This window comes from Engystomops pustulosus, chromosome 3 (genome assembly GCF_040894005.1).
Source record: "Engystomops pustulosus chromosome 3, aEngPut4.maternal, whole genome shotgun sequence".
NCBI classification, from domain to species: domain Eukaryota; kingdom Metazoa; phylum Chordata; class Amphibia; order Anura; family Leptodactylidae; genus Engystomops; species Engystomops pustulosus.
Window position 1 is genome coordinate 40611931 of NC_092413.1, and position 27830 is coordinate 40639760.

General features: G+C 40.7%; 1 protein-coding gene across 1 annotated transcript in view; it reads right to left on the reverse strand.

Annotated features, from left to right (window-relative positions):
• Positions 1-2863: 2863 nt before the first annotated feature.
• REL (REL proto-oncogene, NF-kB subunit) overlaps positions 2864-27830 on the reverse strand; it is a 35094-nt gene continuing 10127 nt past the window's right edge. Inside the window, exons 2-11 of the mRNA XM_072140584.1 lie at positions 22649-22681; positions 21696-21832; positions 19102-19256; positions 18289-18380; positions 7761-7901; positions 7033-7137; positions 6069-6281; positions 5028-5081; positions 3943-4032; positions 2864-3549 (exon numbers count right to left, since the gene is read on the reverse strand). Of these exons, the coding sequence (XP_071996685.1) occupies positions 2882-3549; positions 3943-4032; positions 5028-5081; positions 6069-6281; positions 7033-7137; positions 7761-7901; positions 18289-18380; positions 19102-19256; positions 21696-21832; positions 22649-22681 (1688 nt within the window). The 3' untranslated portion in view covers positions 2864-2881. The remainder of the gene's footprint in view (positions 3550-3942; positions 4033-5027; positions 5082-6068; positions 6282-7032; positions 7138-7760; positions 7902-18288; positions 18381-19101; positions 19257-21695; positions 21833-22648; positions 22682-27830) is intronic.

Below are 27830 nucleotides of genomic sequence, written 5' to 3' on the forward strand. Positions count from 1 at the left end.
TGATGACATAATGTGAGGACCATCTCCATGGTAGAAGTCCTTTAGAAGGTAGTTATGTCCTTAAGAAAAGTTTCTGTAAAAGAGTCATGGCAGCCAGTGGCGTAACAACAGCCGTAGCAGCCGTAGCAGTTGCTACGGGGCCCGGGCACCACAGGGGCCCGGGATGAACAGCTGAGAGTGAGACAAAATGTATAACCTCTTCTGCGGCCGCCGGACTCGGCCTCTTCATTTGCGGCACGTAGCCCGCCCAACTTAATTTGGCGCCCACCTCCCAGACGGCTCCAACAGCGGCTGCATGACCTGTCCATTTCATCTGTGGCCGGCACTACCTTTTTTATCCGCCCACCACTTTATGCCAAACTTCTGCGGACTTGCGACCAGCACTCTCTTTCCCCGGTCTCCAGGCCGCCACACTGCTTCCGCGGGCACCCAGCCGACACCCTCTGTCGGTGACCTCCCGGCCAGTACACTCAGTCGGCACACTGCTTCGGCTGACGGCACTCTCTGTCCGTGGCTTCCCGGCCAGCACCCTCCGTCTGCGGCCGCCTGGTCATCCTGTCAGTCAGCCAGCAAACTCCTTCAGCAGTGTGCTGGGACGCCCGGCCGGCACACTGTTTCCGCGAGCGCCCGGCCGACAGTCAGTCAGGCCGTCAGGCCCGGCCATCAGGCCAGCACAGCCAGATTGCGGCCTTCCGCCCAGCACACTCCGTCGGCCGGCCGCCCGGCACACTCTGTCCGCGGCCGCCCGCCCGGCACACTGCTTCTGCGGGCATACGCCCGCACGATGTGACTGCCACCTACCAGCCGAAGACACAGCCACCCGCTGGCATGATGACCCAACCAGCCTCCTAACCGACCCACCCCACCGCACAGAAGCAGGTCTGCAAGACCTGTAAGTCCCTATATATGTATGTATCGTTTTGTGTGTATGTACTGTATGTATGTGTGTATGTGCTGTATGTATGTGTGTATATGCTGTACAGTATATGATGTGTGTATGTACTGTATGTATGTGTGTATGTGCTGTGTGTATATGCTGTACAGTATATACTGTATGTATGTGTGTATATGCTGTATGTGTGTATGCTGTACAGTATATGATGTGTGTATGTACTGTATATACTGTATGTATGTGTGTATATGCTGTACAGTATATGATGTGTGTATGTACTGTATGTATGTGTGTATATGCTGTATGTGTGTATATGCTGTACAGTATATGATGTGTGTATGTACTGTATGTACTGTATATACTGTATGTATGTGTGTATATGCTGTACAGTATATGATGTGTGTATGTACTGTATGTATGTGTGTATATGCTGTATGTGCGTATATGCTGTACAGTATATGATGTGTGTATGTACTGTATGTACTGTATATACTGTATGTATGTGTGTATATGCTGTACAGTATATGATGTGTGTATGTACTGTATGTATGTGTGTATATGCTGTATGTGTGTATATGCTGTACAGTATATACTGTATGTATGTGTGTATATGCTGTACAGTATACACTGTATGTATGTGTGTATATGCTGTATGTGTGTATGCTGTACAGTATATGATGTGTGTATATGCTGTATGTGTGTATGCTGTACAGTATATGTGTGTATGTACTGTATGTATGTGTTTATGTGCTGTGTGTATATGCTGTACAGTATATACTGTATGTATGTGTGTATATGCTGTATGTGTGTATGCTGTACAGTATATGATGTGTGTATGTACTGTATGTATGTGTGTATATGCTGTATGTATGTATGTGTGTATATGCTGTACACTATATACTGTATGTATGTGTTTATATGCTGTACAGTATATGATGTGTGTATGTACAGTATTTATGTGTCTATATGCTGTATGTGTGCATATGCTGTACAGTATATACTGTATGTATGTGTGTATATGCTGTACAGTATATACTGTATGTATGTGTGTATATGCTGTACAGTATATACATGCTGTATGTGCTGTATGTATTTGTGTATTTGCTGTATGTGTGTGTATATACTGTACAGTATATGCTGTTTGTAGACACATGCATATAAATATACTGTATATTTACATGCAAATGGTGTACATGTGTATCTGCTGTATATACTGTATGTGTGTGTGTATATACTTTTTGCATGTGTTTGCTGTATGTACATGCATTATGTGTTTATATACTGTATGTATGTGTATATAGATTTGGTATGTGTGTATACAGGGTTATTATACTGCATTTATGTGTATACACATTTGATATGTATGATGTATGTATGATGTATGTATGATGTATGATGTATGTATGCTATATGTATGTATATAAACACTATGTATGCAACTTTGCATATATACTGTATGTATATACAGTATGAGTTTATACTGTATGTATGAGTGTATAAATGTATATATGAGTACATAAATGTGTGCATATGAGTGTATACATATGTATGTGTGTACGAGTATATAAAAGTGAGTGTAGAATGTTATGTGTCTTTATTTAAGTGTATAACTGTGTGTGATTGTATAAACGTGTGTGTGTGTATGTGTGTATGTATATATGAATATATATTTTTAAGGGGAAGGGGGGCCCCATGAAGAAATCTGCTATGGGGCCCTGCCACTCCTAGTTACGCCACTGATGGCAGCCATGTTTGGATAGCCCTGCCCAACATGTGCTTGTAGAAAAATAATTATTTTAGCAGTATGAAATCATACAGCCTCAGTCATATAACACCAATATACAAGAGAGCACTCGTACAAGAACAAAGACTATTCTTGGTCGACAAGCCTTTGAAGCCTGTTCCATGGTATCGATTGGTCATATATTAGCCTGGTCCTGAGGGCTGTAAATCTAATTCATTGGAAAGAAAATTCCAATATTATTCATGCTACTGGTGGGCCATGCTCTTTGATATAGTCTCAAGGAAGGTTTCAAATTCTGAATCGACGCTCATAAATTCACTCAATGGTTCTTCTGGATCAACATGCGGCTGGTTTGACAAGCTGCTGTCAGGTTGCGTAGGATGAAACTGAGGATCGAAAAACCCAACTGGAGGAATACTGGAGCAAGAAGATCCATTTACTGTAGTTAAAATCTGATTGGAATCAGCTTCATATGTGCCTTGGTGATATGGGGATCGATAGAGGTCGCTGTCATTAGATATGTTTGAGATGGATGGGTAACACTGTGGGGCACTTGGAAAAGATAATGTGCTACTTCGGCCTTTTTCGGAAACGTATGCATCTTTTTGCAATGTATGACCAGTGTTGGAGTGGAATATAGTACTAAAATCCGAGTGAGCAGAAGCCTCTGAATCTTTCTTTGTTTGATAGCTTGTCTGTGGACGCATGGCCACTGCTGGTACGGTGCTCGTATTAAAGCTGAACTGAATATTTGTTGGGTTGGACAATGAGATTGGATTTTGCCAAAACAAATTTGCTGCTGTGGGTATGTTTCCGGTTTCTGGCAACGTATGGATGTATGGGTAGACCGTTGCTCTTGACCTTGGCATGTGATCTATTCCAGGTTGCACACATGTCTCGTTCATAATGGGTTCTGTAAGGAGGGGAACAAAAATACATTGTTTTATGTCAGTGATTGTGGAAAAGTATTAATGGGAGTGTCAGAGATGGCCAAGCCCTATGCTCAGCAATATATGACACTCCCATCCTATCAAATAGAGTGGCAGGACGAGCATCTGCCCATCAGTGAGAACAGGATTCTGTACTGCAGATTGCTGGAAGTCCAATTCTTATGATTGGTGAGTGTCCCAGGAGTTGGACCCTCAACTCTCAGCTTATTATCCCCTATCCCGTAGATAGAAGATAATCTGAAAACATGGTAAACCCCTTTAAGCAATGGACTCATGAGTTTGTGAATCATATTTAATTAACCATTTTACTGAATTCCTCTAGCATTTACTCTGATATGGTGTTCCCATTTCAATACCTTGCTTTATAGGTCGATCCATAACTCGTGATGGTTGTATTGTTGGCAGTGGCTTTATTGCTTTTTCCACTGGATGATTTCGGAGAGACACTGAAAGAGACACACAACTTTTTATTATTACTGTAGACAGAATTTATTAAATCTAAGACAAGTTATCTACTGTAGTTGACCATATTAATATGCCATAGGGTATTGGGGTTCATAAATAGTCTTTTATGGTGTGAACACCATGAGCAGCAGGGGTGAGAGGTCGGTATACAAAAACTTCCCACTCCTCAATTTCCCTAATTCCAACTCCGACTCCAACTCCACTGACTCCACAGCCCAGTTTTCCTGGTCACTCTAGCAGTGCTGAGATAAATGCTGGCATTCCTTCCCACTACCTTATTCTTCTGATCTATAGCAGAGAAGTCTTATTACTGAGCATGTACATAAAGTGCAGCCACATACATCTCAACTAAAATCCTACAAGAGGCGTGCACAACCCACGCCAATGGGCCACATGAAGCCTGACAAGCCTTCGGTTGCGGCACGCACCCTGCCAACCAATGTCCAATGAGCATTTCCATAACTGATGTAAACAAACATTGGTGCAGAAGGCTGGGTAGCGGTGAGTGTAGCTAATCCTCACAGCTCCCAATCTGTTTCCTGATCTTATATATGTACCGGCAGGACCAGCGTCAGCACTGGGCATAACAGGGCAAGTGCCGGCGCCTAGAGCTGCTGGGGGGGCCCACATAAGGCTGTACATAAGGAATCCATGGGGTTGAGGGGGCTGTATCTAATAAATCCATAGGGCATGAGAGGGGCTTTTTTTTTAATAAAATACACATGACTGGGCTGTTTGGTATGATACACTAGGGAATATTTTAGGGAACAGGACACTGTTTTAGTTTCTGAATTTTTATTGCTGCCATTTGAATTCACTGCAAAGTGGCCCTCTGAGGCTCTGCCACCCAGGGGCCTAACCCTGGAGCCAACCCTGTGTACGAGCATCAGGACCCAGAGTAGAGTACCCCCAGGGGCAGCACCCAAGAGAAATACATCACCAAATGTTTGAATATTAGATTTGTGTCGTTACTCACCAGAAAATTTTTGCAGTATATCGTCATGTTTTCTCATCTTCTTAGCATATTGGTCTAATCAGGGATCAAATAAAAAGTATTAATATAAATCTTGTACAATAATAGAAAAGTGTATGAATTATGATCATGCATTACAATCTAAATTTCACAAATCTAAAATATCACCTTAATTCTTAAATAGGACTTTTAACTACCACTCCCAACTCCAACTCTTTCCATCCCTGTATAGGTGTCAACCCACTCAGTCCTGCAGGGTTGGAATAGTTTCTCTATGCCCCTGTGTACTACAGTATTCAGTGCCATTACGTAAGCTCTCTAGAGTCAGGGAGGAGGTCTTCAGCTGCAGCAGACCGTTTAGGACTGCCCACATGACAGTAGAAATTATAATTTTATTATTAGTCTATTGGGTTCTGCTAGTAATGGCCTTAGTTGTTCGGGAAAGGTGGAAAATTTTGAATGATAGGGCTATACAATATGATTATAATAAATGAAAGATATAAACCAATAGTACATATACAGGCAGTCCCCGGGTTACATACAAGATAGGGTCTGTAGGTTTGTTCTTAAGTTGAGTTCGTATGTAAGTCAGAACTGTATATTTTATAATTGTAATCCCAGGCAGAACGTTTTTTGGTGTCTGTGACAATTGGATTGTCATAACAATCAATATTAACAATAAAGCTTCATTACAGACACCTGTGATAACTGTTACAGCTGTTTATTGTAGCCTAGGACTAAAGTACAATAAATTACCAATATCCAGAGGTCCCTTTGTAACTAGGGATCGTATGTAAGTTGAGTGTTCTTATGTAGGGGACCACCTGTACATGATGGGGGAGATTTATCAGAAGTGTCTGAGAGCAAAACAGTTTTAGCTGCCCATGGCAACCAATCAGAGCTCAGCTGTTTATACAATTGAAGCAAAACTCTGATTGGTTTCCACGGGAAATTAGACCAGTTTTACCTTAGACATTTCTAATAAATCTCCACCCATAGAAAAAAATGACACGGCTTTGGCTTTTTTTTTTTTTAGCTTTTTACCTTTTTCACAAGGAATGTACCGGAAGTCCATCGGTTCGCTGACTTCTTGGTCTGATGGTCTTCTAAGCTGCATTTTCACTGTAGTGACTTCTGTGATATCAAAGGGAAATGGAGGTGTCTTAAATACTATAGCAACTTGACGGTGAACATCTGCTTGTCCAAAGTGTCCTTTATCTTCCCAAGTACTGGTGAAAAATCGGACCTCAATGTCATCTATGTATAGGGGGAAAAAAACAGACAATGGAAATTAGACAAATGGGTAGTTGTTAGGACATTTATTTAAGGAAATATAAATCTTTTAAAGCTTTGAACCAAATTTTCTAATTATTCTCAGTGATCGGTGAGAGTCCGACTGATGGGCTTGTGTCCAACCTCCCCATTCAATAGTACGGGAGTGTCCGAAATTGCAGAGTACAGCACTCTGCTATCTCTGTCAATTCCATTCTATGAGCGTGCCGAAGATGGCTGTGCTTGGCAATTTCTGAGACTCCCATACTAATGAAAGGGAAGACACTTGCTTGCCTTGTCACCCAACCCATTAATGAGAACAGAACACCTGTTCTCCAGATTGCAGGGGGTCTCATTTTCTTGATCACTAGGGGTCCCCGCAGTCGGACCTTCATAGATTAGCTTGTTATTTCCTATACGGTGGATAGAGCACCAATTAGATATTACATAGATGGGTACGGATAAATAGATATTGCATAGATAGCTATAAAATACATAGGGGGAGATTCATCAGAAGTGTCTGAGATAAAACTGTTCTAGTTGTCCATGGAAACCAATCAGAGCTCAGCTTTAATTTTATAAACAACTGTGGGAAAATGAAAGCTGAGCTCTCATTGATTGCTATGGGCAACTAGAACAGTTCTCCTCTCAGACACTTATAATAAAACTACCCCAATATGTAGATATAAAGTACAGTGGATAGATATTAGATAGATAACAAAACTGAAATCTGTACCTTTTTGAACCTTGTCACATAACAAGAATATTTCATCCCCTCCGGCTGCACTACCACAGTTTTTATTGACTCGGCAGATCCGCAGTTCAGCAGTATTGGGAGCACCTAGAATACATGTGAAAATGTGAATAAAATAGTAAAGGCAGGTGTATTACAATGTGGGTTATGTTCCAAAAGGGCTGTATGACAATTATGGGCTCTATTTTTGGACTTTTGGATTTTTAAAGATCCTGGAGGGGCTGCTGTTTGTATCAGGAGACCTTTTTTTCTTTTTTATCTAAAGGGAAGTGTCAAATTTGGACATTGGTTAAGGTTATAATCCACTACAGTTTCCAGTGAATTAAGGGACTATTAGTCATGAACATGAATGATGAACGCTGCCACGGATTACAGTAACTTTGATATGTATTGGATTTTAAAGTTACTGTACATATGGTGCAGATGTAATCTTCATTGAAATTGAAAACATCTGCAGATTTTCAAATCTGAATCATTTTTTGTTGTACATTAAGGCCCCACTTATACTTCAGCGTGTGTTTTTGACGTACAGAACTCGCATTTCACTCTGACCCATTGGGGGATATATTCATCAGGGCCCCTGCGCCACGTCAGTCCCCAATCCAACATCTTCTTTTTGACTGTTATATCACTGGCATTTAATTGTTAGACTTTGTTTTATCGCAGCCCAAATGTCTTCTACCAGTTTGAACAATTTCAGGAGAACTTACGGTTGTCATAAATGGGGTTGGATACAACTGGGTGTAAAGCTCTTGTGAAATTCCCATGTTCATCAGCAAGGAAAACTTGAAAGCACAGTCGTACAACGTTTAGGTCATAATCCTCGATTGTAAGCAGCTGGTCCTCGCGCACTGCGGAGAGAATAAATAATGTTGTGTTACTTGCTTCATATCCTTTACTGTATGAGATATTATACAAACTGATGATGTATGAGAGACCTATCACCAGAAATATACTGGGGCTTATTTAGAAAGGCTGCATTTCCGTCTGGTTTTCCGACTTTTCAGGGATGGCGTCGCTGGGACAGGCATTTAGAAGGGGACCGGCTTTCATGCGACTGAAATCGGGGGGGAGGGAGGGGGGCGATGGACGATCCGGGGAATTCGGACTGAGCGCGGGATTTAACATTTAAATTGTGTTGCAAGCCATGCACTTAGGAAGAAGAAGGTGAACTCCGGCGGAATTGAGCAGGGAAGCGACGCATGCAGGAAACCGGGTGCACGATCTTAGTGAATTGCGCCAGAGTCCATGATCGTCGGACAACGCACAGCGGGGATCGCGACAGGACCGGGTAAGTAAATGTACCCCACTGTATCCCATTTTTTGTACTTAGTTATGGCTCCTACCCATAGGCCCAAGTAGTGGAATATAATATAGATGATTTAGACAATTGCGTGGGGCCCATGGCCTCCCAAACCACCCACCAAATTTTATAATGAGAAGTAATATCACCCATGAAATATTCGTACATGTGTTCCTGCTCTCAATACACAAGTACACAAGAGCCATTTCAGGACCTTTGAAGATCCCCCATATATTTTTCCCATTCCATTCACTTTTTATAATTGATTTAATAGATTTACACTGTGTGAGAAAGTCGATGGAAAATATGCCGCTTGAAATCAATACTGAGTCATTCATGGCATTGATGAAAGAGTTTCTGAAATTTGTGTGAATAGCACTAGGTGGCATTTCTCACAGGTAAAATGATGAAAAACACCTTTTCCATTGAGGTTTTTATAAACTGTAAGGTCCTCCCACATGGTATCAGATTTGGAGATATTTCTGATAACCTGGGAAGGCCTATGAAACGTGCAATCTTGAAGTTCGCTCATTCAGGAACTGAAGATTTATTTTACCAATTTCAAGAGAATAGTTGAGAGGTTTTGTATAAAAGTCCAATGTATAGAATCACTAAAGCACATGCTGCAAGCAGCTTTATAATTGTGGCTTCAACTTCCCTTCCCATCATGGGTATAACCCTGACAAAGCGAGGCAAAACATGTGTCGGGTGGGGTCCACCCTTGGTCTGTATATACCCTTCTGTATGTGTCCCTTGTCCTCTTTTATTCTTCTGGGTAATGTGCTATACTTGTTTGTAAGCAGTTACCACCGCAGATACATGTTTGTAAGGGTGGTGTATATATCTGTATGTTTACTATATATACTCTGTGTATATTCTCTCTTTAACCCCTTACCAACATGTGACGTATCTCTACGTCACACGTTGGCTCCCCTTGAATAGAGAGGGCTCAAGGGCTGAGCTCTCCATACAAGGTGGACGTTTGCTGCAGTAAACACCCACGTGGTACCCACTGGTAACACCCGTGGTCAATGCTGGGACCAATCGCGTGTGTTAACCCTGTAAATGCCTCTGGCAAAGCTGCCAAAGGCATTTAAATCCCGTTGGCGCTTGGGTGTGGTCATATTGGATTTGACACGCCGCCCCCTGTGAAGTCATTGGTGAGCAGCAATCAGCTACAATAACCGCCTAATGACCACGGGCGTTTTTTCGCCCAAAACGTGTCAGCATGCCTACATGTATGTAGTCACTCTTTTAATGTAACCTGATAAAACATTGAAGATGTCTGTTTCGTTGGTGTCCGGACAACTTGTTCCATGGCACGGACGTGACACGGACCAACAGCTACAAGGATCTCCAGGGGTGAACTGTATCTGACTTTTTTTCAATATATTTGCATCTGTTAGTTTACAGTTTTATGTGTAACCTAATTGTTACTAAAACAGTGTAATTAGAAGCAAAGCTAATGTCACCAACATAAAGAATGTGTAGGCACTAGAGGGTGATTCAGCCCACACTATATTCCTCTATCACATTTTTCAGCCCTTCTGAGGTTAATATTAGCATTTAGATTTGTCAGGGTTACATGGTTAAATACTTCCTTCACACCATAAATAAAAGGAGGTGGAGGATGTGGACCATAACCACGCTGGTAACAAGGTGTAAAGTAAACCTACTAACTTTTGATCGTTAGGGAGAGGAAACTATCTGCAGACTTCAGTTCCAATGTTAAATGTCAATAAATGCAATGTGAAAAGATTTCAGGGGTATAACTGGAGAAAACTGCCCATAGCTCAAGTCTCATTCCAGCCTTAATTTTTTCATCAGTCCTAGGCCACATGCACATGACAGTCGGGGGGACGTATGTACGGCTGTAAGCTTTCGGCCGTATATACATCCCCCATGGTGACGCACACAAGCACCACCTACCACTCCGTACACGGCGGAACAGATAGGACATGTACTATTTTTCCCCGGGTTACAGCGCAGTGCTCTGTGTATCTACATGGAGAGGGGAGGAGTCACCCCTCCTCCTCTCCATGGCGCCGGACGCGTGCTCCCTCAGCCACGGCTGGGCGGTCACTGGTTCATGCGCATGTAGCCTTAGAAGGACAGCACCATGATATGAGAACAAGCTACAGAAGAAATTCATGATACTATGAGGGATGTTAGTTTTTGTTTTAATCTAACAGAAATAAACTGGAAACACTATTGCGCTGTGGAATATTTCAGTTTGATATTCCAGGGATTGATAGAATAGGGTTCAGCAGACAGGACCTTCATTGTGTAACATGTGGTTTGACAAAGTTTGGCTGACTGCGTTGTGCACTTCCATATAAGACTCATTTCTGCGAAAAAGTTTCTGTTCTTCCCTCTTATGGGGCTCCTCAGACCATCTAATAAAGCCGAAGGGTTTTAAGGTCTTGGTTGAAAAACACTGGTGTAGTTAAAAGAACCTACCATTTGATTCTATGCATTATGAACCAAACATACCTTGAGAATACTGTAGCTACACTGATGCAGAAACATATTGTGTTTAATCCCTGAACCGAGTGGTTTTAATGAAAAAGCAATTATAAAATTATGATAATGAGGCTCTTTCGGTCCTTTGCCTGGCTCACCCTAATTATGCACGACATCAGCCTTGTCCTGCCCATCATAAGCTGAGAATATGTAATCACTATGTTGTCCCTGACAGGCAGAAGTAATCAATCGCTGCACCATCCCCCAGCTGCTGAGTCATCCAGCTCAGGTTGATTAGTCCTGTCTGGATAGCTCCATGTAATGTGTTTATATAGGCACCCAGCTTTCCCAAGGTCCTGAATTTTATAATTGTTTTTTGAGCAAAACCACTCAGATCAGGGATTAAACAAGATATGTTTCTGCATCAGTGTAGCTACAGTATTCTCGAAGGTATGTTTGGTTCACAACGCATAAAAGCAAATGGTAGATTTTGTTTACATACTTGCAATGCTGAAGTTTATGGGGGTCTATTTTGGCCAATCAGTGTTGTAAAAGGAAGTGATGCCCCATGCTTTGAGGAGGCCAGTGATTGGATAAAGTGTATCCCGTGACCCACAACATTCACGGCCAAGTCAGATCCAGAAGATAACGGAGAACCAGGAGCCAGAGAACCGGAGACCTCGGCCATGTGATATCTGCAAAACGACTTGTACTGCCCTTCTTTAGGAGGGGTGTCCACATAACTTTAGCCTTGTAAAATGTGTCATGTAAAAATCTGAATACAAAACAAATTGTTCAAATGAACAACAAATGACTCAATAATTGACTCGGCAGTGCTGACATTAAGACCAGCAACTCCGCTCAGAAGTTCCAACCCTTGACAACAACCTATGAACCCAGGCATCACTACACACTACACTTCCTCTTTTCAGATATCTGTATTAACTATTTGTTGCATAGTTTTGTTCCCATAGTTTAAGGGTCATAGGCTAATATCTCATATCTTATCTCTATATGAATGTTATTACTCTGTAGTGTCTTCTTTTATTTGTATATGTTCCCCATAACCTGTAAAGCGTGATGGAATTTGATGGCACTATATAAATAAAGATTATTACTATAAAATGTCAATTGCTGCAACTTATAATAGGTTATTACTCCATAGTGCAATGGCCTGCGGAACATTTTCTGTATAAGGCTGTGGAGTGTATTTGTATAGTGGATAAATGTGGCTTGAGATGTAAAGTTTTATTATACATTCTCAAACAAATCAGAGTTTTATCAGTATTGTTTAAAGCGACTATGTGCTACAAGTAATCACGGTTTTTTATGGATGCCCCACGTCCATGTTTTTCAGCAGATACTGATTTTAAGGCCTGCATAAAAAGATGCCGACTGTATGAAACCAAGGAAACATATTAGATTGGATTCACATCACGTTTTTTGCATCCGCCTGACTTATGCTAAAACGTATACGTTTAAAAATTGACAAAACACGGATGCATTTTGTGTCATCCGTTTACATTTATTTGACGCATACATCGTACATACGTCTCATCCATTTGCATCCTTTTTACACTTTCACAATGTATACATTTTTTTTCCCACTTTCGCTTCCTGCACCTTCTGAAGCCATTCCCATGTGACCAAGATGGAGAATGGAAAAAATGTGATGTGCAACCAGCCATAGTTATTATTCAGCCCCATACAGTTTCCATCAGGAGCTGCAAATGAGTGCTGATCCACCTACATGTACATATTATTGTACAGCAACTGAGCTGTACTCAGTGATCTGAAGCTTGGAGTTGGGGGGGGGGGGGTTGTGAGTTCAGCAGATGGAGTCGCTGGGGAGGCTGTAAATAAAAAGCGTCCCCACTTATCATGTAAGTGTGTGCAAGAGGAAGTGTCGGGTTGGCTTAAACAGGCAGAACTTAAATGTGCCTCAAAGCAAAGGGCTGCAAGGCCAGTAGTCAGCTCACCGTGGTATATGAAGTTGCCCTGTGTAAAAATTGGGTGACCCCGCCGTTGCCTGAGTAGCAGCACAGCTATAGGAGTGAGGCAAGGTGCTGTCCTTAACCGTATTTGTGGCTAAGAAATGAGCCATTGACCTTGCAAGTCCATGAATCCGGAAAAATAGTGAGAGGGGTCTTAACCATTGAGTCAAGAGTGTTAGCTCCAAATCTATGCTGAAGTACAGGCGGCCCTCGACTTAAGAACACCCAACTTACAGACGACCCCTAGTTACAAACCGCCCCCTGGATGTTGGTAATTTACTGTAGACTTAGGCTACAATTTTTAGCTGTTAGAGTTATCACAGGTGTCTGCAATAAATATTTATTTTTAATCCTGGTTCTTATGACAACCCAAAAGACCTCTGGTTACAATTATAAAATATACAGTTCCGACTTACATACAAATTCAACTTAATAACAAACCTACAGAACCTATCTTGTACGTAACCCGGGGACTTCCTGTTCACAGAAGTGAATGTTTCCAATGCAGTTTCAAGATTATATAAGTATTCCCATTGCTCCAGTGCAGTTCTATCCATTGCAAATCCAGCATCATGATGTTATACCAAGGTCACTATACCTAAATTAATTGGGTTGGGGTGGTGGTAATGACTATAAAGGTAAACCCACATCTGAAATGTATATGGAAACACGAAAAAAGGAAAGGCAGATGTATATGGGTGAAAAAAATGACAAATTTTATTTTAGGAAAACGTGACTCCTAAAAACAATTAAAAACCCCATAAAAGAGGGTAGAATGACACATAAACCCCCAGCATTCAAATATATGATGTGTAATGCACAAACAAAGATGTCAAAATAACTGCATATACAGGGGACGAAGCCCGTGAGCCGGGCGATACGCGTGGGGCATCCTTGCTCTCCCCAGCTATACATCTTCCACACGGTAACATCAATTACTTTTCTGTTTACATCTATAAATCATGTTGGGCACCCCTGTGATTATATATTGCTGGTAGGGATGACCATATTACTTTGTGTTCTGACTGGTGGCTCTATGCTTCACAGTGTTTTCCGTGTGTTTATGTATATGCAGTTATTTTGACATCTTTGTTTGTGCATTACACATCATATATTTGAATGCTGGGGGGTTTATGTGTCATTCTACCCTCTTTTATAGGTCTTTATACCTGGTACGGCCCCATCAAGTCTGGCAAAAATACTGTACATCTATTTAAATGTGAAATTATTGAATTCCTCTAAGACTTTTAAATCCTCCAAATAGTTTATGGTTCACATGACTATTACTGTAAATCAGGAGAAACAGAAGCAAAATTAATCTACTAAGAGAACATGTTCAGCACCAACTGAATGGAAACATTGTGAAGAAGTGCATTCACCTCAGTTATTGAGAAGTTTAGATGTCTGAAACAGAAAGGATCTTGTACCAATGTAGTTGTCTTCTGTTTCTGCAGAAAAACTATTTCCACATGCTCAGGGTCATAGATGAATGGTGGTTATGGTGCAGGTGGCTGACACTTTACTGTACATGTGACAGAAAAGTAAATGAAAATTTGCATCCTGCAGCACCTTTGTCCACGTTCTGCATCTGGTATTGCAGCTCCCCTCTTCTAAAAGGAGATAACTTGCAATAACAAAGTCTATATATAAAACGTTGGTCAAAAATGTAAACCCTTTCCTAATCCAGAACACCTTTTTATGAAATCGATGCCACCGTAGTGCACTACTATGCTTCTACCCTTATATAATACCACTTACAGTGATGGAAGAATAGCTGGAAGGGAAGAAATGGTGGTGACCTATTATAGAACCATTCTGGAATTCAGTGAGACCTTTAGAACAAGCTACACCAACTGATGTCTACATGCCGGGTATCTTGATTTTATACATCAGGGACTACGGGACTCAATGTTTAAGAGACAGAACTCAATGATTCCCTCGTCAAGTATATCTCCATTTTCAAGGTAAATAATACCATCACTCCTGAACTCTGAAAACCTAGGCCAGAAAAATCTTGAAGACCAAACATCTGGGTTAACTTGGTACTGGTCATACCACATTTTGTCTCGGATCATGAGTAAGACCACACTGGTTGAAACATGTTGGTTTTGTCACCACCATTAATTGTTTCAGTTATACATTGTTTCAGACATTAAAATTATGAAAATCATATTCATTCCCTGAGTGCTGGATCAATTTTTGGACATTTTGGTAACTAAATGTCTTCCTGTAGCAGAAGAAATTAGCCACGACTTCATGTCTACTTCTCTAGTGGTTTGTGACAGAACAGCCATTCTTAGTACACTAACAAACATACACTTTCACTTCCCGTGAGACATAGACAGAGGTTTACAGAAGAACAATTAGATTTTCTAAGAGGAAAAACTTCTTTTTTAATATTTTTTTTCTCAACATTATTTTTATATAACTTGCAGTACTTGAGTCACGGCTATATAGGGTAAGAAACTGAAGAAGTTTCCTTTAAGTACCAGTAATTCAGCTAAATTGAGTATTCTAATAACTAAATTGCACCCACCCACTTTAAACAAAAATGTGCAACTGCAAGTAATAATAATACCATCAGAAATACAGTTAGGACGTCGCCCCTGCATCAGTTTTGCTAAATACAAATTCTCTAAATGGGCTTTCAATAGGTGTTTTCATACCAAGGTCAATAGTATGTGTTATTATGTGGGTGATACCGAATCCCCCACCCTGACGATCACTTAAGATAGGTTATCTGGCACCCCAGCCAATCAGCTAAGAATGATCAGTAGTATACTTGTGGGGACTTCTAGAAGTTGTGGAAATTAAAATGTTCACATCCACCATGCTGCATTAGGCACAAGAACAAGAGGATTATGATGATACTCTACTGTAATGTGATTTTATGGAATATCATTGGCGAGCTGGCGTAGCTTTTTGCCTCAAGTGGTGGCAAATTTCCATCCACCTAGAGGAACCCATCTTGTTACTTTCGCACAAGATTGAGGGTCTAATTGATCTTTAATTTAAATAGAGTAGTAAGTTACAACATTGTCCACCTCATCATATACAGACCTTGGAAAACCATTCTATGTCATATCTCATGATAAAGAAAATCAATTTTACAAAAAAAAACAAGGAGTCTTCATGATATATTTGTAGTGTCCAGCATTATTCTAGAAGTAGCCAGATAATCTCTTCCTGCCTAGCTCCAAAGATGGCACCATGTCAATATTGAATACTTTCCCTCCACACTGAAAATATGGTTCCAAAAAGTATAGTGTCTTTTTAAAAATGCAGCTTATCCAAAAAAAGCCCACCTGCCTTGGATAAGACCTATGCTTCCTTCTAGGTGAACTGTGTGATCAAGCCAAAAGGTAAAGGCCACAATCTTTGGGGTCCGGTCTAACTCTACAGGATAATGAGATGTAATCCGAGAAGGATGATATATAATCCAAGAAGAATGATATGGCTCCTTCAATCTTTCGATGCTTGAAGCGAGGGAAGGACTTGAGTATATTGATGGTGTCTACAGCAAGGGATGTTATAGGACTTGGCCACTATAATAAATGTTAAATATTTCATATTGCAAGAACTTGCTTATACAGGCAGTCCCCTACTTAAGAACACCCGACTTACAGACGACCCCTAATTACAAACGGCCCTCTGGATTTTGTTAATTTACTGTACTTTAGCCCCAGGCTACAATGATCAGCTGTAACAGTTATAAAAGGTGTTTACAATTAAGTTTTATTATTAATCCTGGTTCTTATGACAATCCAACATTTTTTAAATCCAATTGTCACAGAGAGCAAAAAATTTTGTCTGGTGTTACAATTATAAAGTATACAGTTCCGACCTACTTACAAATTCATGTATGTAGGATGTATGTAGGATGATGCTCTGCGGGTTGGCAGTACCAACCAATCTGGTAATATCTCTTTGAGTTGCCATTACAAGAATGTTCTTTCCTACAGTAGTATGTGAACAATGGGTTCTATTGTGCCCATTCTATGCCACGTGAGGGCTATTACAATATCAGGAAATATAATGTTATCATCTTGAGTAATACCAGGTGCTTTATTGTGGTTAGACCACATAGCCCCCTCCTATCTATTCTTATCTAGACGGTGGTTGTAGAGAGCTTCAGTGCCTGGGTGTAGGTGTCAGTGCCTGGGGGGTTTATTTTGCCAAGGGGGCGGAGAGGAAGATGGTTTGCCTTAGGGCAGGTTAAGGAGAGTCTCTTCTGTTTTGTATTATACCTTCCTTTATATGTGCATTTACTAGTATAGGACACTTTCTATATGGTTAGATGTAGTAACTAACATAAAGGAAGCAATCTTGATACTGCGGTGTAGACTTTTTTGGGCAGTATAAAAACAACAGGAAATAAAGTATTTCCTAAAACCTTAATATTACAGTCATCTTTTAAAAATCATTATAATTCCTAGGAAAACTAGTTAGCAAGTAACAAATCTGCATAAATAACACAAAGCTGTGAATAACCGAGGCACACCCACATTCCAAATTTGCCAGGCAACTAAAGTGTGGCATCCGGTTGCTACAAAACTAATCATTTCTCAATGAATATTTGTGATGTTGTTGGCTCGGTAGATAATAGCCCTAATTCCTAAATGTGGTTTCAGCCAGACATTCCTGTCCATAAAATCGCAGATGCAAGGTCATATGATCTCAAACTGTCCATGAGCAATCGTCCTCCCAAGACCATATGATAGTATTCATGAATATATTATTATTGTCCTGGCAGGGTAATTGTTCATGGACAGATAAGATCACATGACAATTTGTGAAGATAATTTCTCATAAATGTAGTCATATGGACCCTTAGAAAACTATGTCCTTGGATACAACCACCTCTGCTGGAGTGATACAATAAATTCTTTGTATACGAAATGTCTGAGAGTTACTGCATGTACCACAGCCGTACTGTGGTAATGATCGCTGAATCCAGGTGGTCAGGCAGGACTCAATAGCGCATGTCTGGCCACCGCTGCCAGAGTACAAGAGTGGTCGTATCCGAGCAAGCCGTCTTGTTTCTAAGCGACAACATGGGCAACATTTATAAGAAATTATCCTCACCCAGAATTTTTTTTTAATAACATCCAATTGAAAAAATATTTACATATGGCAAATTAATTGAATTAAATGTGAATGCCCAGATGGGAATATCCCTTCAATGTCTGGCTGATAAAGGAAAAGACAGGAGGCTTCTGCTTTACATATCAAAAAAGCAGAGCAGAACTTTTATTAGATGTATATTGGTTAATTTCCTAATAACCTGCCCCCAAACGTACACACACTTTACAATAAACATGAGGTAAAGTGACCAACCCCTTTAAATCTAAACATAAATAAGGTTACAGGCAGTTAATTTCCTGGCACACAATAAAGTATAAACGCACAAGGTAGTAACACTGTCAATCCATAAAACACTGTTAATCCACAGTATTTCCAAACAAATAGGACACCTACCTCCAAACGGATTAATTTTACGAATCATTCTGGAATGAATGGCGTCTTTTACTTCTCTTCTACGCACACACTGAATGCCCAAGTTTTGGAAGCTAAATACAAAATACAGTCAATCAGAATATGTTCTATTTAACCATCATTTGGTCAGAGTCATTCTAGTAGGGACCAGATTAATAAATTGTCTGAGGGCAAACTACTTTACATACAGACCATGCTTCCTAGTGGCTATTACATACTGGGTTGGTGGGCTACTCGGCTGGTGGCAGCCAGTTGGCTTCTTTATAGCTTTACTATGGAATCTAACAAACTTCTCCTTACTCTAGGAGGTTTCTAGTCAGATAACTTGACAGATGTTTACCTGGAGGCAGAATATTTGTATAAAATAACCAATTTACTTCACCAATCTACATGTTAATTTTCAAGCTCTATTCTGACACACAGGAAATTCCTGCACAGTCAGTAGGTGTGGCCAGTAATTAGCTGACATGGCATTTCCAGCAACTTCCTGTGTGTCGGGAAGAAAAGGAAGTGGAGATCTTCATGGACTTCCTAGCCCTCAGAAAGTCAAGAGGAGAAGTGATGGGAGTATAAGCTTTTTTTATTTAATCCCCTAGTAACAAAGTCACTCCTCTTCACAGATTGTATCTGGAGCAGCTTAGCAAAGAGAATATAGAGTAATGAATATCCATGTGCTTAGTCTGTTTGTGCAATGCAATGTGACACTCATTTATTGCTTAATAAATGTGACCCAGTTTCTATGACTTTGCTGTTTCAGAGACAGGAAAGGCTATTGCATCAAGCAACTCCACTTACCATAAAACTCTGCGGTCAGCACCGAATTCGGTTTCATAATAGCCATCTCTGCAGTCTTTTCCAACCAGATCATGGGGGTGCGGTCTGTATGGTTCATTTTTTGTGACTAAGGTAACTCTCACTTTGCCTTTATCAATGTAACTCATGTTAGGTAGCTGAAAGTAAAATAAAAAAGAACATATGAAACCAACCTTGAGAACAATTCTCAACGCTCTAATAACATTACTATCAGAGGCATCCCCTCCCTTCCTTGTCCAGGACAGATCTCCTACCAGAGTATAGAAGATTTGCACACAGGAGTATAATACTGCTTCCTTGAATTATTCTTTTTTGAAACTGTATGTATTGAGTCATTTTCAATTTTATGGAAAAACAAGACCCAACATAGGGTCATCAATAACATTGGGTCTGGGACCCATAGGAGAGAGGGGAAGGGAAAGGAAAGGAGAGGTTTTATTTAGTCAATTATTTTTCAGCTAGATTCTGACTGATATGGGACCTATGGGACTGTTTTTGAATCCCCCAAAGCATCTAGTCCTGCCCTGACAAGGGTTCCTGGATGTTTTTCTCAATTTATATTCATACTAGTTTTATTTCTTAGGCTACATTCACACACATATGGGGGACGTATAAATGGCCAATTTATATGCGGCGTATATACGTCCCCCATACATGGCAATGGGTGCACAGCTCTCTACAGTAGCAGTACGGTGTTGCACACGTGCGGTGCAGTGCCGTTCCGTAGCCCGTAGAAAGGTAGGACGTCCTATCTTTCTCCGAAATACGGCACTGTGCACTGTCTATTTGTATGGGGAAGGGCGGGGGTGAGCAGTGCTCACCCCCTCCTCCTCTCCAGGGCGCCAATGTAGGGTAGGGCGGGCACACATCAATGTGAATGCAGCCTTACAATGTGTGGGATGTACTCAGTAGCGGTTTGGGCTGCAGACTGGGGCCCAAGGCCTCTAGGAGGACCATGACCTAAATAACTGACTACAATTTTTATACAGCCCAGGGTCTATAGCAATCATAATGTATCCCTAGTGGTACTCTTTATTTAGATTAGGTGACCTTTCTTGTTAATGCTTAAATAAGAAAAAAAAATCAACAAGCATCTTAAGCCTATCAAAAAGTCAAGTAGTCACGGGAAGTGATGTTAAAGAGCATCTGCTACTATAGTCCTACTATTTTTAGCATTCATCCCTGGGTTTACATTGGGTAAATGAAATATGAACCGACAGGCTATAGGACATGTAAGATATTAAGCTTAAATTATATACAAATAAAAGGGCTTGTAATTCTGGTGATTATCCCTCCTCTGCATGGCTGGCTTCCTATAGGCCACTTCCTGTAGGGTGGAACATTTGTGTTGTTCACCTTGTATGAATGTGATTAAAGAGTATATTTATTTCCGAAACACATCTATAACCATGAGTGCGTGTGTGTGCTGTGGTTAGGGTTCAACATCTATACCGCCTTCCCTTTTAAAAATAGAAAATAACTAGTGGGTTGTAAAGTTACCTAGTGGCACAGTTTGCAAGTTGCGTTTCACGGAGCAATTACATTTAGATGTAAAATTCTGACCAAGAACTATTCAAAAAAGTTTTCCAAGTTGGGAAAAGGAAAACTCCGCCTATGTTGCTACCTTTATGAATTTACCCAATGCTTTACAAGAAGACATGTCACACAACTTGGGGTAAACCAGTTAGCCTCTTCTAAGAGGAATGACAACCAGATATGGCTAGGTGATAAGCCATAGACATGAGTCAAGAAGGGGATGTATCTCCCCGTCGTGGGGAGATACAATCCCCTTCCTGAAAATCATATTAAGCCCTAGTCTTTGCCCTAGAGTGAAATGCATTAAGAGATTAATTTTTCAGGCATATTAATAGTGTGATCTTCAACACTCCATAGTCCTGTAAAGGCCCTCCCCTTAAAGGAGCTTGTCAGGTGGTTGAAAAACATAGCTGCTTTCTTCCAAAAACAGCACCACACCGGACTAAGTTTTGTGCCAGTATTGCAGTTCCATTTATCTCTATGTTGCTGAGTTGCAATACCGGAACAAACTATGGTCAGGTATCGTGCTGTTTTTGGAAGAAAAGAGCCATGTTTTTCAACTTCCAGACAATCCCTTTAAGGAGATCCATTCTCCTTTCTCAACCACACTTTGGTCAAGATTTGTTGCCTAAAGCAACAAGTAGTGGTAAATCCTGCGTGTCTATCAATTTACTCTATTGAGGTCAATAATCGAGTACTTAAGGTGTCATTTGCTGCCCAACATCTTGGAGTCCCCGTTGTGGCTTAGTTATCCTTCAAAGAGAAACTATTCCATTCTACTAGTCAAACATGCAACATATTTACTGACCACTAGAACTCTGTAGATGGGTTGCACAATCTAATCCAACCCCTTATAATGATAAGTGGGTGTCCAAATCATGAAAAACATTTAGAAAGCTGGACAACAGTTTTGGGCCACATGCAAGAAGTTTGCCACTGCCAAAACTAGGCTTTTATTCTTGCCTCTTTGTTGAGTCATGAGAGTTTTACAGCAGAGGATACAGTCTGGTATACTGTACACATTTATACATAAGTAGTACCTGGATTGATGGGTATGAGCGGTTATTTTCTGAACTGCGTTCACCAAGTATACTTCCAGCTGATCGCCCCTCACATTTGTAACGGAACCTCATCCCTCTCTGACGGGGCTGCTCGAATATTTCTATGTAAGGTCCACCTGAAGCAGAATAAATATAAGAATCACTGTGTTCTCATAACTGAAGGTTTACCAATAATTCATTTATTTAGTCATCTTTACATGGCTCCCAGGATTGGGAAAAAAGTGTGAGACAATTGAGCTCAACCTATGGTTCATCTCTCTTAAAAGGGATCCTGTCAGCAGAAATTGACTTAATGCACTCAGAATGCCCCGTCTGCTGTGAATGAGAACTTTGCAACCAGGTGCTTCATAACCAATTCTCCAGAAATCTGGTGCATAATGTCAATCACAGTGGAATGGGAACTCTGAGACAGGGAGAGCATGACTTCAAAGCTATACTCTCCACCCCCATGACTTTATACAACAAATTTACATCTCATTTCAAGTAGATTTTTTCAATGATACCACCACATTGAACCATGAATAAAATATTATCTGGAAAGTGTAAAAGTGCTTGAGAAGTTACTAGTAGAGGTTTATTAGGTCAATTTCTTCTGATAGGTTCCCTTTCATTTCTCAGACCTTCCCATTTGTTGACGTTTAAGGAGGGAAAGGTAGAGAGGTTGATCCATCTAAAGTCTTCATCCATCTTTTTCTGAGTGCTACTCCATTACTACTTAAAGATTGACTTTTGGGAGGTGTTAGGTGTTAGATCTTAGATCATATACATATGTAGCTTAAGTTGGTCTTAAAGTCATCATTTAGGAACTTTAAATAAATCATCAAGATTATCAATACTTCACATAGACACACATTTATGTACCTTAAAGATTAGAAATGATATAGACTATAGACCATTTACTACGTTACCAAATGTAGAGGATGTTCACTTACCTATGAGGGTGTTGTGCATCACCATATGATGACCTATCAGAGAGAATGGAAGACAGAATTATAATTGGGTTTCTAGGTTTACAAGATTTGGCTAGGGTTACGGTTAGCACGAAATGCATGACTTTTACATAATTGTCATGATAATTTCTACACCTAAATTAATTATCTATTTGGACCAACGTTTGACTTGGGCTTCTTGGGTCCTCCAGATGAAATAGTTCCCCTCTCTATAATTATGGACATTTACTTTTAATTTGATCGTAATCCAGAGACAAAAAGTTTAGGTCCGTGGTTTGGGTGCGTCCCACGTGACAAATATAACCAGATTGGCGGCTGTGCAGTATTCTGGCAAATTAACATCCTTACCTAGCTATGACTGTCATTGGCCAGGGGGGGGACATGCTGGCCAATCATAGCCATGCTTTCATTGGTAGACCCACCATATAGTACCAGAAAAATACTTTAAAAATGGAGAATAAGGAACCAAATTTGTAGTAGAAAGTATCATGGCCCATAGATAACGCAGAAGAATTGGTCTTAAATTTAGATTTAGATTTTAAATAGAACCCATAGTATGTCAGTATACCAAACCATACAACCCAGAGTCTGGTCGCCATCTCAGGATACTGTTTGGTGTTGGTGCTTACTTTATAATCTGACATAAGGTTATATCTTGTATGGTTTTAGGTCTGCTTGCAAAGATTTAGGTATTCTGTGGCAGAAGTGAACTTGGAGACATGCCAACCTTTTCTCTTTTGCATTTACGGGAATTGAGAACAAAGAATGCAGTCCGACCAGCAATGGCACATTTTAGCACGTCAGAGGCATGGTATATTTCTTAACTGTTTAAGCGCAGGAGCCTCTAACTGATCCAAACTGATCTACTACATTTGTACAGAAGGAAACGGTCTGTATAGTTTTCCTGAAAGAATCTGTCTAAAAATACGGGTGCGCTCAAAGTCAACACAGTAAACTCAACATAAAGAATTCATTACAGATAAATTAGTTGATATAATCCCTAAAATAACAGGGGTGCCCTGTTTATCTGCTCATTATATTGTGGTCAACCAAAGAATCTAATAATAGAGTTATATTGGGAATTATTTATTAAGAGCAGTAGTAAAGTAGAAGTGAGTATTGTAGAGGTGACAATACACATAATTCCTCATAATAGTGTGGACCTTCAACTACGTTGACAACTGGATAACCTAATGTACCTCCCATTTTAATTATATGTATAATTGAGATATCATGAGTGTTTGTGGGGAAAATTCAATGCCCTAGAGTATTTTTGTAGATTTTGAAAAATCGGGTCCGGCCTGGATTTATTAAGGCAGTTCCTCTGACGTCCACCAGGTGGCGCTGCTGCGCTGAAGTTCCCTGGAACGCACTGGAATACATCGAGCCGGGCTGAGTGAAGGTAAGTGCAAGCTCCGCAACACATTTTTTGTTTTCAATGCGGCGGTTTTTCCGAATCCGTCGGGTTTTCGTTCAGCCATGCACCACAATCCAATGGCGTGCGCCAAAATTCCGGGGCAATTCAGGGGAAATCGGCGCAAATCGGAAATATTTGGGTAACACGTCGGGAAAACGCGAATCGGGCCCTTAGTAAATGACCCCCACTATGTATTACTGTCACAGATTCAGTCACATTACCCCCAAAAAGGGATTTGCTGTCCCCTACTGATGGCTTCTAATGGCATCCGATTATGGAAACTGTCCCTTACCCAACAATGCACAGGATTGGCCTAAAGTGTGCATGAAAACCATAGTAAAGGAAATCTACCATCAAAACTTAGCCTAATAAACCAGGGACACTTACTCATAGATCCAGGCACTGTGACTGTGGTAATCTTATTATATTTGTTATCCATGGCCTCCTTCCGTATAAAATCAACTTTAACATCCTTCTATATTATGCTAATGATAGAATAATTTTAAAAGTTGATTTTAGAAGGATGGATGCCATGGATAGCAAATATAAGAAGATTACCACAGTCACGGTGCCTGGATCTATGAGTAAGTGTCCCTGGTTTATCAGGTGTCGTTTTGATGGTAAATTTCCTTTAATATGATTTTCATGCACACTTTCAGTTAATACTGTGCATTGTTAGGTAAAGGACAGTTTGCTTACTTCGATGCCAGTAGAAGCCATCAGGTGGACTTCCTTAACCCCATAGCGCAATAAGAGGTACCCTTACGTCTTACTGCGCATGGGGGAGTATGAAGAGGGCTCATGGGCTGAGCCCTCTTCATACTCACCGGGCATTTGCTTCATAATGAAGCAAACGCCCGTCGCTAACACCCGCGATCGGTGCTTGCACCGATTGCGGGTGTTAACCCTTTGATTGCCGCCGGCAAAGCTGCCGGCGGCATTAAAGAGCCGGCGGCGCGTGGGCGCCGCCATCTTGGCTCCGATCGTCACTCCCCGTGACGTCACCGGGGAGCGGCGATCCGTTGCCATGACAGCCTGGGATCACACAAAGATCCCAGGCTGTCATGATCGAGGCTATCTATTATAATGTGCGATCTGCACATTATAATAGATGGTATGCAAAATCCCCATATACTGCCATACTGTAGTATGGCAGTATATGGTAGGATCAATCAGACAACCTAGGGTTAAAGTACCCTAGGGAGTCTGTAAAATAGTAAAAAAAATAAATAAAAAAAAGTAAAAAAAAAAAAATTATATTAAAAAAACATAAAAATTCAAATCACCCCCCTTTCCCTAGAACTGATATAAATATAAATAAACAGTAAAAATCATAAACACAATAGGTATCGCCGTGTCCGAAAATGCCCGATCTATCAAAATATAATAACCGTTTTTCACTGCGTTAAACCCCGTAGCGGAAAATAGCGCCCGAAGTGGCAAATGGCATTTTTTTGCCATTTTGAAAAATAGAAAAAATTCTATAAAAAGTGATCAAAATGTCGAACAGTCCTAAAAATAGAAGCATTGAAAACGTCATCAGAAGTCGCAAAAAATGACACCATCCACAGCTCCATACACCAAAGTATGAAAAAGTTATTAGCGCAAGAACACGGCAAAATGAAGAATTTTTTTTCTGTACAGGAGGTTTTAATTTTTGTAAATGTATGAAAACATTATAAAACCTATACAAATTTGGTATCCCCGTGATCGTATTGACCCAATGAGTGAAATAGACATGTCATTTGGGGCGCACAGTGTAAGCTGTAAAAACCAAGCCCACAAGAAATGAAGCAAATGTGTTTTTTCATCATTTTCACTGCATTTAGAATTTTTTTCCCGCTTCCCAGTACACGGCATGGAATATTTAATACCATCACTACGAAGTGCAATTTGTTACGCAGAAAATAAGCCATCACACAGCTCTGTACATGGAAAAATAAAAAAGTTATAGATTTTTGAAGATGGGGAGTGAAAAATAAAAACGCAAAAACGAAAAAGGGCCTGGTCCTTAAGGGGTTAAAACCCTCTTCCCTCTCCCATAGAGGGAGCAGCATATTAGGAGAATAAGGATATTGGGGGATATTTATCAGGGCTTCTGCACCACATCAGCTTGTAGCTAATTCTTGCAACCATTTTCCCCAATCCGCCACCTTCACGCCGGTGGGTGTAGCTGGTGAGGAATGGGCCGGCACGGGATGTTCCTGTTTCACATTAAAAAAGTCGCCGGAGGTGCAGGACCCCGCCAGATACATCAAGAAGCCGAAGCCTCTTGATGTATCAGGCTATGCCAAGGCACAAGCAACGGCATATGATAAATAACCCCTATTATGATTATTTTTGGGTGCAAATTGTAGGTTGGCTGATGCGAGAGGTAGTCTTTAGGCTCAACTTAGAGTGTATAAGCCATGTAAATTATTCTGAAATATCACATTTTTCCATTGTCAAGGTTATAGTAGGTGTAAAAATTATTTTAGAATAGGCAAAGAAAGGAGGAGGGAGAAAGCTAAAGTCACAGTGTACATTTTGCCTACATACATCAATGAATCTACAGAGGACAAAAAATGCCAAGTCAGTATAGACACTGCACGCTGCAAGGTGACGTTAGGTGATGTTCAACATATTTAGCCATATAGGTAACATACAGGAAGCATAAGAAATACGAGGGGTCATGTGCTTCCATTGATTCTACATAAGGCTGCAGTCACATGTATCAGTTTCCATCCCTTACATCATTTCCTTTAACCTTAGATTTTCATCTTTCATGAGTTTTACCAAAAGGATAAAATAAACCTGATGTAACTGATGGATAGCGAAATTAAATGAACTCAACATAACCCCTTTGTCTATGACTTGGGCAATTCTATAGCCTAGCAAGCCTCAGGGCTGACAAACAAACCACCATGCCATGATTACAGTAATTTACAGCATAGATACACCACTGAAATAATGGTATAATATATTGAGCACAGTACAGGCAGTCCACGGGTTATGTACAAGATAGGTTCCATAGGTTTGTTCTTAAGTTGAATTTGTATATAGGTCGAAACTGTATATTTTATAATTGTAATTCCAGACAAATTTTTTTTTGCCCCAGTAACAATTGTGTCACCACTGTGTCATGTATCTGTTTTCACTTTGGATTACTCCCGACGCCAAATCTGAGGGACCCTGACGGTAGTCATAACGTCCACGGGGATCGGGGCCTCTGTTGTCTTTGTATAAGTCACAGATTACCCAAGTTAGTCACAAGATGCCAGTATCAGGGCTTGTAGACTACAATCATTGTCCATAAGTCTAAAGTAATGGTTTATAGTAGGAACCAGACAGGGTCTCTCACTGCATTACAAAAGACAGATTCAGATATGGAGTCCAGACAGGAACAAGCCAATGTTAGGAACACGGGAAACATAGCAAGCAATAGTCAGAAAGCAGGATACCCTCACAAGACAGCAGACAACTAGGAACCTTATAGTCAAAGGGGTTATCCGGGTTTAAAAAATTTTTATGGCCGGGCTGGGGAGGGCTAGTTAAACATAATAAACATGTACTTACCTCCTCCGGTGCTGCCGATGTCCCGCGCCGCGGCCGGTTTCATTACACCGGCGCACAGGGAGCTTCCGGCCGGCCAGATGCTCCCATTCGCACCATCTCCCAGCGCAACCCTGAGAAATAGGGACGGATGGGAGGAGCCGTCCACATCGCGGACCGGAAACTCTCTGTGCGCGGCTTCCGTGTCCCTGTAAA